The sequence below is a fragment of the Aplidium turbinatum genome, chromosome 7 (genome assembly GCF_918807975.1).
Source record: "Aplidium turbinatum chromosome 7, kaAplTurb1.1, whole genome shotgun sequence".
NCBI classification, from domain to species: domain Eukaryota; kingdom Metazoa; phylum Chordata; class Ascidiacea; order Aplousobranchia; family Polyclinidae; genus Aplidium; species Aplidium turbinatum.
The window spans coordinates 29,789,513-29,800,618 of record NC_137478.1 but is presented as its reverse complement, the minus strand read 5'-3'; the positions used below and the strand labels follow the sequence as shown (position 1 = coordinate 29,800,618).

Here is an 11,106-nt window from a genome sequence, read left to right as displayed (position 1 = left end):
GTCACGCGCTAAACAACTGAGCTATCGGGGGGCACAATGTACTGTAAAACTGCTGAAAAAATCACAAAAAAAAAATAGCATCACAGCAACGGAAGGATGCGAAGTGACTACTCAAGTCAAGCAGCCACCCTCGAACACATCAATGATGGTTTTGTAATCGAAATAAGTAATTAATAGTGAAACGGTTAAAGGTAAGCGAGATTGGAAAACCAATGGTCATCTCGGAACAATATTAGCTCATTCTTCCTTTTTGTCACGCAAAAACACTGCAAATCGTTTTGAAGATCATACACTCTCGATAAGACTTTTCCTCTCGACAAACAGCGCTCTCTGGAGTGAAATAAAACATGATTGTGAGCTGCTTCCATATCGCCTAATATGCAGAATATTCTCGAATTGGATGAACTTTCTTTTATACCTATAAGTTGAGCAAATTGGTTGGAGCGTCAGTCAATCTAGTCACAAGATAAATTCATGTTCATCAAACGTTTCGAAAAATTTTCATCTTTGGTGCCATTAAATTTAATAGCACTGAAGATGAGAATTTTTTAAACCTACCGTACGTTTAGTTTGAGCTGATGCTAACCTGTGGTTATTGTGTAGGCAGTGCTGTATTCGAGGGTATACGGCGGTATACGCAGTATACTCTCTGCTTTTTCGAGCAACCATAGTATGCCCTCTGGTTTTCCAAAAATAAATAATTTTGTACGTTTCGTCTCATTTTCGTTTCGTTTTATGTAACATCTTGTTTGCTGCCCATTATCAAATCGGTTCAAAGTTTGTCCTAAAATTTTTTGTTTTAAATTCAGTTGTTTTTTAAACTTTTCTGGATTAGTGTGTGTTGTATCGGTATAAATCAATTTAATTAAACCAGCGGAAGAGTTTTTAATGATAATTTACTTAGTTTTTGACATAAAAATCTAACGTTGGCCAGCAATCAAGCCTAGTCAGTTTTTAAGCAGGGCTGCCAGACAAGTTTGGATCAATCGCACTTAGCCTAAATCGACAAAAATGCTTTTATTTCAATGCGAAGTGTTTGATTTTTTTAATTGAATTTAAATTTTGTTGCTTTATGTCAGTGGAAAAGTGACAAAAATTGTCATAAATTGTTATTTTGGGCTCAAACTTTGTAATGATACGTCGTCTGGATTTGATTTTTGTTAAATTTCGTCTGAAGAAAACATTATTGACCTATTGTCTTATTCGGTTACACTCAATTATTTCTCATTTACATTCTATTCAATTTGTTTGTCAAATTATATGGTCACATTGCGCTAGTTTCATGCAGCCTAACAGGTACCACGTCTGAGAGTCACTCAGCCATTTCTTTTATGACAGAACAATAGGCCTAGGCTATACCTTTTTTTTAAATTGTGATTATTTTTGTATTGTAATACTGTTACTGAAAATGTTTTTACTCGTAGCCTTGAACTATTTATTGGCTTGAACTTTTCTTGGTTGCACTGAAGTTTAAACGCCCTTGCTACAAGAGTTTATTGATTTCAAAAGTTTTTCCTATTTTTAATCACCCGGAATAAACTTTATATTTGAATAAAACCACAGGACTTCACTTAAGGATCGCAGCAGCACATGATTTTTTTTTCTTTCATTAATATTACTGAACATCAGCCTATCTTGTTTCAACGTAATTTGCCGATGCTTGACATTTGTCACATTAAGAACTGGGAAGCAGCTGACTCGATGACTGATATAGTCTTTCGCTGCTTCCTGTCTGTTGTGGTATTTAGATAGCTATGGTACTATTTTATTCGTATTGTTTATAATTGTACCGTACTATTGTCGCAACAGACGAAATAAAAGGTTTCTCTCTCTCTCTCTCTCTCGTCCAATTTTGATGTTGATATAATTCATGTTATGGTAGAAAAAAGATTGGTATTTTGAAAGTTGTGTATTACTTATCATTTTGGCCAATCTGACAGTATACCCTGTGCTTTTTTATACGAATAAGCTTACAGCACTGTGCGTAGGCTTATTCGAACACCGTACAGTACAAAAGTGGTTGAATTTGCATCTGACTATCAAGCGAAAAATGTTCCAATCTAAACATAGCACTATCTAGAAAAGTGGTAAAACCGACAAACTGTGAATGGCAAAGCAAACTCTCGATCGAAATCATGTAGCTGCTGACGAGCGTACAAGGATTGGGCAAGTTTACAACACTCACAGTGGCCTATACCAGTGGCGTTAGCAGATCTAGCCTTTGCAGCACCTTTTTCCATAAAACTACGCTTTAAAATTGTCACTGATTGACAACCAGACGCGTTGATGCTTGACACGTTTGCCGAGCGTTAATGCTAAAAGGTTTAGCAAGAAAAAGCTAAGTTTAATGATTGACTTAAAGTCTTAAGCAGTGCTGCTCATATCAGTCTTGTTAGTTTTGACATAACACTAAATATTGCAGCAATATCAGGTTAATAATAGACTAAAGAAAGTCAGGATGCCAATGATAAAAGGATTGATATCTGCTCCTTTTACTCCCATGCACAAAAACGGGTAAGTTTGAACAGTAGGCTACCTTGTTTTTGTTTTCACTAATGGTCATGTTTACTAGTGTACAGTGTATTTGAAAATTAACTTAAGAAGGTGTCAATGATATCGTTTATGAAACCCTAAACATAAATCAAAAGGTCATGTTATATTATAGGCTACAGTTCTTTACAGCTAGTTATTGCACCACCTAAAGGTAGGGTATAGGCCTACAACTTTTAGCAAAAATTGCATTAAAGTAAATTGCTCAATTCCCTGAGCGTCAAGTCAAAAGATGCTAACTTAGTGTTTCTAAACACTATTGCCTTATTGACACAGAAAAACGCAAAAGTGCAAAAACAGTTTTTGCGTTGACTTCACTTTTAAGTCTATCAAAAGCACTGAATTGCTATTTATTTCTCACAGATCGAAGATTTGTAGGAGTGTCGGACATAAGGGGAAAAAAATTATTTTTTTTTTTAAACCTGAGATTTTTGGTGGAAGCTGACCAAATCTAAAAAGGGCATTCAGTCTCTTTGGCCATCTAAGTTCCAAACGCTGTATAGGTTTGCAATGTGATTTGGTAGGAAAGCAAAATGCATGTTGCTGTTTTACGGCTGCGAGCTAACAAAAGCTTTCGTCTGGCGTTTGATATTTGTAGAAATATAAGCAACTAAAACCATGTGATTTAAGTCAAGATTTTGATATTGACAGGGAAATAAATTTTGCCGTCATTGAAAAGTATGTTGACGTTTTGTTGGATCAAGGAGTCCGAAGCGTGTTTGGTAAGATACTTAGCCTACACTGGCAATAGCTATAAATAAGAGCCTACTATAACTGTTTGTCGTATCCAGGCTGAGGCCGGTGGTTGAAGATTTAGATTAAGTGGACGGGAAGGCAAGGAAGCCAATCTTCGTGTCCACCTTCAGGCATACCTTAAGTGTCTTGCCAAAGACAGAACCGCGTACTCGAGAGCGGTGTCGAACCAGCGCCCTTTCCGACGTCGTTCCAGGGCTCTCACAACTCTGCAATGCAGCCGACATTTGACTGTTGTTGTATTAGGTGTAGGGCTATGTGTTAGAAAGTAGTAACTGTATTTGATGTAATTTGCTCTGCTTGAATCTTTGCTTGGCATTGCGCACTTTTTGTAGTATTTAGGGCCAGGCTATAGTTTACTATTTTGTTTGTATTTCTTGTTTTAGTCAATTCGTCTGGTTGTTGATTGAAATTTTGCCACAGAGGGTAAATTTACTTTGCCTCTAGCAGCCTACACCTACTGGCAATGGCCGTTTGTTTGTTGTAGAAACTAAAAACAGACGTAGGCTACCGGTACCGATTCATTTTCTATTCAAGTGGAGCAAACCAAGGTTGCTAAAAGCGAAACTCAATCTATTGCAAAGCAAGGCTCGTTTTACAATGAGTCACTATCTATCCCAACTGTTTTACTTTATAGACATTTGCAACATCTGCAGTGCAGACGTTAAATCAATGTAAAAAGCGACTGATTTACTGTCTTGATCAACTTTAAATTGTAATGAAAATAACGCAACGAAGACAGTGTAAAAACGATTGATTTTGACTTTGGAAAAAAGGTGTTAAAAAAATTTCCCAACATGCTTACTACCCATTACATTAATTTGTTTTAAGACGGATTTGGCTGTCTAGGTATTTACTATGGACTACCAGCAACAGAAGAAACTAAATACGGGTTTATTTTATCATGCTTCGACTTTAGCTTTTTTGCTTTTCGACTTTTTGCTTTTTTGCTGTTATTTTTAAGATGATGGGAAAGTTGATAAAGCTAAGCTGAATCATTTTTAGTGAACGGAACTACCGGAGAATCAGCAAGTTTAACTGTGGATGAACGGAAAAAAACGGCAGAAAAGTGGATTGAATACGGAAAAGGAAAGTAAGTTTGTTTATTTCCTGTGTTTAATGATAGTTAACGTTACAGTTAGTGAAGAAAAATCAACAAAGCGTTAAAAGGAAGACATCGATTCATCTTTCACTGAAAACATGCACTTTTTTCCTTTTTGAAAAAGATTTTTTTTGCTGGTATTTTTCTGATGAAACAGATTTAATGTCAAATATAGATTGTTGCTTTAGTTTGGGCAACATGTCAATCCCTTTATGGCTACAGTTTTAAACAAAAGTTTGATCTATGTCTTCGTAATGAAATATCTGGAACTAATAATGACAGTAAATTCTTTGGAAAAAATCAAACTAGCTTAGACTATATAGCCTAGCTTAAAACCGTATTACCTACGTTGGCTAATTGTCGAAAACGGCTAATATTAAAAATACTTCAATTTGTCGATAAATGAGATTGAAAAATTTGGTAAATGGTAGAAATTCTATATTTTAAAAGCTGTTCGCCAACTTGCAGCTTATTAAGTTTGTTTAGCAGAAAAAAACTTTTTTATTCTTAGATTGGATTACGTGATCATCCATGTTGGCACAAATTGCTTGAAAGATAGTCAAGAGCTGGTGAGAATAATTTGCTTGTTGGCCTGTAAAAGGTAGCTGGTGAAAGTCCAAACTACTTGCAACTTCTGTTTTGCAGAATCAAAGCAACTAAAAGACTGAAGTTTCTATGATGATTGGACTCCTGCTTTTGACCATAAAATGTGTAACAAATGAATTCCTTATTCCCAGTCGCATGGACATTGAAAATCAACCATAGACTGAGATTTTCTTTCAAAACTTAAAAAATCCCAACGCTTTTATAAGTAGGCTAAGCCAAAGGGATGTGCGAAGACTATTTTGCTTTTAGTCTGGTATTTTTCTGTGGATGTTTGAGGAAATTAAGGGTACCAAAGTACCCCCTGAACCCTCCTGTCAACTCTACTGGCTATTTCCTTCTTAGTCCGGACGTGTCCGTAGCTGTTTAAGGAAATCAATGACGCTACGTGTCAAAACAAAACATAGGCCTATATATTTTCCATATAGGCTAACGTAGGCTACCGTAGATTACACTTTGCTGACACAGGACTTTGAGTCCAGTTCCTGAATAACGCTTGTCGTCTATGACGTAGGCTCGCCATGCTGCATCTTCCGGCGCCGACGCCATTGCATCCTTGCCGCCCAGCTACTATAAACCTGCATCGATAGCGTTGCTTGTGGACTATCTGGCCGAAATTGCTTCCGCGGCTCCTAAGGTTCCTCTGTACTATTATCACATCCCTTCATGCACAGGCGTTGATTGTGAGTTTATTGATCAACTATTGTGTACATATTGTATTTTCCAACTGAAAAAGAGTTGTTTAGATGTGAAGTTGCAGTTTCGCATAGCCTACTTGCAGTTGCAGAGGCTTTGAACCACTGACGAAAGCTTCTTCTTTGTGTACCATGCCTGTTACAGGCTTAAGCGTTCATGCATTATGCCGTCCCAAGGTAAAGCGACGTAACTACAGATTTTTGATTTTTCCACTTTTCATTGTCAAACGCTTCGCAAAGACTGTATTTTTCTTCCAGCAAAGACTCAACAGCGTAACTGCAGTAGTTTGCGAGATATTTGTTGGTCAAAACGACGTAACTGCATATAAAGATCATCTATGCAAAGCCAAAACGACGTAACTGCCAGTTACGTCGTTTTACCATAGAATCCAGAGCAAATAATCTCAGTTACGTCGATTTACAATAGAATCTAGAGTTAATCCCAAATTCTCAATGGGATGCCAGTCTCTGCCAAACAACGCCAGCTGTTTCGCTCGTGTTGCAAAGATAATTACGTAGCAAAATAATAACCTCATTTTGTAGATAAAATTCTTATTAGCGTCTGAAGTGAAAACATTTGATGTACAAATTGAGGTTAATATTTTGTTGCGTGTTGACTGCAGCTTCTGTACCCAAACACTCTTCAAAAAGCGTCTTGTAGCATCCTTTTAGTGAACAGAATCAGCAGTTAGCTTTAACGCAGCTACAAGTTAAGCGTGGATAATGGCAAAAAATAGACCTGCATGAAGTTGTGAAAACGCTTATGAATGATTCTGAGAACGATAACGCTGATGACAGAAACTACATGGTGACATACACTAGCGTACGCAGGGGGGGGGGGGGGGCATTGGGCCATGGCCCCCCCCCCTTAAGATGTTGTGTGACGTCACGATATTGAGAATGATGCTTTCAGTCTCTTTATGCTTGGGAATGATGCTTTCAGTCTAAAAAAAAACTTGCCTAATTTTAAACAAAACTGAATTAAAAGAGCGAGTTTTGCCAATACCAAACATTCAAACATCTCAGCCAGGAATTAGCAACAAGAAAACGTAGACTTAGCTTTATTTCCGAAAAATGTCAAAGAAAACATGATCTTATCCTTTTGCTATGCCACCTGACACCACCATTTTACAGGAATATTCATACCCACATTTTTGTTGAAAATGCTCTCAGAATGCACCAAATTCAAAGTAATTTTTCAAAATTTTCTGGGGGAGGCCCCCCAGACCCCCCGCCGCTGGGTGTCGTCTTAGGCGAAAACGCCGTCGGGCTTCGCCCGCCGGTCATCAAACCCACCCTTCAAAATTTCCTGGCTACGCAACCGTTAATGGCCCCCCCTTGAGAAAATCCTGCGTACGCCACTGGTGACATACTAAGCAAGCTATGCCCGCTTATTCCGGAAAATCAACCACAATTTTGGGGACAGATACCCACCAACGACAACTCACTTGACTTAATTGATGTTGACTAAAGATACTGCATGGTATTTGAACCATATTACATATTTTGTGTGTGAATTCAATGCATTGTGTCAGATACGCCGGTTTGCCTTTGCAGCACTGTCAGAAACACAAGCAGGTTTACAAAGGTAAAGCGACGTAACTACACTAATTATCTTAATTAGCGAAAATTAGGACAGCAATCAATGTTTTTGTTCCCTTTGAAACAAAAAGTAGACAAGGTCTTTTAGTTAGAGGCATCAAATGTTGAATTGCGATTAAGATGTCGTTATGGTTTACGATTAACTTTAAAGCGCTTTTTCTCGGTTTTAACTTTTCTGTAGTTACGTCGCTTTACCTTTGTACGGCAATCCCGGTATTTAACTGTATTAAAAATTGTTGTGGTTGTAATGTGAAGATGATTCTTGGGTTTTTTAAGAAAAGTTAGACGCTGTTTTCCACAAGCTCGTTTTCTATGATCTTTCCACAAAAATCAGTGAGTTCTAACTTTTCCTTCCTCCTGACATGGCCAAAAAGTTTATTTGGCGCTTGGTGATGTTCTTCAAGAGAGTTCTGGTTTAATTGGTTTGACTTAGTAGGCTACCACTTCATTTGTTTTAACGCAAGCTAGGTCACCAACATTGACAAAACGAAGATTTCGCTTTTTAAGGAGTCGTTGGCTGTGGATTATAGCCTAGCCTATACATTGGGTTTTCTCTTGTTGAAAGCTGTTCTTGAAGTGCATTGCTCAAGCGCACACCGCACAGCACACTCCAGCACACCCCAGCACACCCCTTATTTCCGTCTTGTTGCCATTTCATGTTGTTCACAATTTAACAAAACATGATCATGGCGAACTAATATAAACTGACTGCAGAAACATTTAACACCAGTATAAGAAAGAAATTTATCAAGTTCGTTAAAGAAGTTTGGAGCGGCAGAGATATTTTTATTATTCTAGGAAATAAAATATTAGTAGTTTTGTGAATAATGATCTTGCTTTATAGTTGACATGTGCAATATGATGGGGAAAGCAATTGAGAGAATTCCTTCTTTTAATGGAATTAAATTCACATCAGAAAATTTACACGATTTCGGAAGATGCATTGATAAGTTTGGAGACCACCTTAATCTCTGTTACGGCAAGGACGAGGTGAAGTTTGTGTTACGCTCTATCTGAATTGCAAAAATGAAATGCAGAAGTAAGCAAAGATTCAAGACGGGATGAAATTGACAAGCAGTAGGCTAATATGACATACAGATAACTATAACATGATAACAGCTGCATTAAGTCTATTCAAACAAACTCGTTATTTCAAACATTAAATATTTGCCCCTCTCAACAGTTGCTTTCTCCTCCTTCAATTTTTTTTTCTACTTGCATCACTGATATAGCACAGTATAGTCACTGCAAACGGTACAAATTCATGATGTCACAATTCAGAGCACAATAAAGTTATTTCATTTTGCATCTGTTTGTAAAACAATTGCATTTGCTTTGGCGTTTTTGAACATCATCATAATTTTACCTTAATTATTTGCAGCAATTGGTAGGAGCACTAATGTTAGGAGCTCATGCAGGTGTTGGGAGCAGTTATAATTATGCTGGAAAAATTTACAGCCGCATGGTGACAGCATTTTCTAATGGTGATTATAAACTTGCTGCTGCTGAACAACACAACTCTCAAAGAATGTTTGGGGTGATGTTCGAAGAAAGTAAGTTTTAAACATAAAGTGACTGGGGAACTAGTAGGATATTAAGGTACATTGATCTTAGATTTGGTTTGTTTTAACTTTAGATCATCAGGTTTTGGAATAACTTTAAGTGGATTCTTTTTTGGTAGGCTATTTAATTTTTTTTTAAACGAATCACCTCATCATCGTCGCGTTCATCACTGCATCTTGGAATAGCCGGTTGTTGTAAACCTATTGTTCTTTTATGGTGCTCATAGGCCTATTTTAACAATAGGTTACGCGTAGAACGTTTACAATAATTGGTTTTGCAGACTTCGATGTTGCAGTCAATAAAGCTATGATGGAAGCAATCACCGGACTCCCAGTTGGTCCAGCCAGGCTTCCTCTCTGTTCACCACCAAAAGAAAAAGTGAAAAAGATTATGGATGGCTTGAAATCAAGCGGTTTCTTTGAACTTGTTTGATAAAATAAAAATAAATGACAGAAATAAAAGATTTTGAAGAGTTGTTTTATTGCAAAATAAAAATTCTAATTTTATGTAGTAGCCTAGGCCTATGCCATTGTTATAGTTCTCTCTATATCTTTAAAAGGCTATACGCATTGCATATTGATTGGCTTAGCGGTTAGTAAAGTGGTGTCTCACTCAACCGACCCGTGTTGAATACTCGATGCTGTCACGGAAGTCTAACATAACTCTTAAAAGGCTACATTTGCATTGCGCATAGACTGGCTTAGAGGTTAGTGAAGTGGTGTCTCACTCAACCGGTCGTGTTCGATACTCGGTGCTGTCACGGAAGTCTAACATAACTCTTAAAAGGCTACATTCGCATTGCGCATAGATTGGCTTAGCGGTTAGTGAAGTGGTGTCTCACTCAACCGACCTGTGTTCGATAATCGGTGCAGACACGGAAGTCTAACATAACTCTTAAAAGGCTACATTCGCATTGCGCATAGATTGGCTTAGCGGTTAGTGAAGTGGTGTCTCACTCAACCGGCCGTGTTCGATACTCGGTGCTGTCACGGAAGTCTAACATAACTCTTAAAAGGCTACATTTTCATTGCGCATAGATTGGCTTAGCGGTTAGTGAAGTGGTGTCTCACTCAACCGGCCGTGTTCGATACTCGGTGCTGTCACGGAAGTCTAACATAACTCTTAAAAGGCTACATTCGCATTGCGCATAGACTGGCTTAGCGGTTAGTGAAGTGGTGTCTCACTCAACCGACCCGTGTTCGATACTCGGTGCTGTCACGAAAGTTCAAATTCCGGTTCAATTTCCGCAAAGCTAACTGGGACAACTTTACACAAGTATTAGACGCAGAAATCGACAATATACCCCCCACACCCCAATCATACGCTGTTTTTCAAGAACTGGTTTGGAAGGTCTCAAAACAGACCATACCAAGAGGAAGCCGCAAAGAATACATACCTGGTCTCACAACTGAAAGCAAAGAAGTGGATGAAGAATACCTGAACAATACAACCAGGATCCTTTCAGCCAAGAAGCTCTGAGCCTTGGCGAAACAGTCCTCAACAAACTAGATGAAGAAAAAAAACGCGCTGGAGAGAAATGATGGAGTCAACTGACCTTCGCCATAATAGCAAGAAAGCATGGGCTACCATAAAAAAATTAAATTCTGATAACCAACTGCAAAATAACCTCGCAGCAGTCACACCAAACCAAGTCGCCCACCAACTGCTCCATAATGGAAAGACCAAAGCCAAGCATCGATACCACAAACCCACCATATCCGAAGAGAAGTCGCTACAAAAAATAAAAAACAAATATCCGATCAACGCCAGCCTCTCTATGAACACAAACGCATTCCAACAAGACTCAAGTCACGCAAGAGCTTCATCAAAGTCGGTCCAACAAGCGCGGCAGCTGCACGATTAGAAATGTGGACCTATGAGCCCGATAGGGTAGTCGAGTATCGAATTCGCATTGCGCATAGATTGGCTTAGCGGTTACTGAAGTGGTGCCTCACTCAACTGACCCGTGCTCGATACTCGGTGCAGACACGGGAAGTCTAACATAACTCTTAAATTGCTACATTCGCATTGCTCATAGATTGGCTTAGCGGTTAGTGAAGTGGTGCCTCACTCAACCGACCCGTGTTCGATACTCGGTGCTGTCACGGAAGTCTAACATAACTCTTAAAACGCTACATTCGCATTGCGCATAGATTGGCTTAGCGGTTAGTGAAGTGGTGCCTCACTCAACCGACCCGTGTTCGATACTCGGTGCTGTCACGGAAGTCTAACATAACT

The 11,106-nt window shown here is 38.5% G+C and overlaps 1 protein-coding gene across 1 annotated transcript; it reads left to right on the top strand.

Annotated features, from left to right (window-relative positions):
* Nucleotides 1–2,391: 2,391 nt before the first annotated feature.
* LOC145774489 (N-acetylneuraminate lyase B-like) lies at nucleotides 2,392–9,370 on the top strand. Its single transcript, XM_082585747.1, has 8 exons — nucleotides 2,392–2,514; nucleotides 3,202–3,272; nucleotides 4,309–4,396; nucleotides 4,917–4,974; nucleotides 5,523–5,691; nucleotides 8,150–8,295; nucleotides 8,687–8,858; nucleotides 9,149–9,370. Exons 1-8 carry the CDS (start codon nucleotides 2,459–2,461, stop codon nucleotides 9,298–9,300), a joined length of 912 nt encoding a protein of 303 aa, XP_082441873.1. The 5' UTR covers nucleotides 2,392–2,458; the 3' UTR covers nucleotides 9,301–9,370.
* Nucleotides 9,371–11,106: the final 1,736 nt, after the last annotated feature.

Bases quoted from the DNA above. Each gene is read 5' to 3' on its own strand.
- LOC145774489 (XM_082585747.1), top strand. From the start codon at position 2,459: ATGCCAATGATAAAAGGATTGATATCTGCTCCTTTTACTCCCATGCAC. The intron at 3,273-4,308 runs GTAAGATACTTA...AATCATTTTTAG, and splicing joins AGGAGTCCGAAGCGTGTTTG to TGAACGGAACTACCGGAGAA. The intron at 8,859-9,148 runs GTAAGTTTTAAA...TTGGTTTTGCAG, and splicing joins TGGGGTGATGTTCGAAGAAA to ACTTCGATGTTGCAGTCAAT.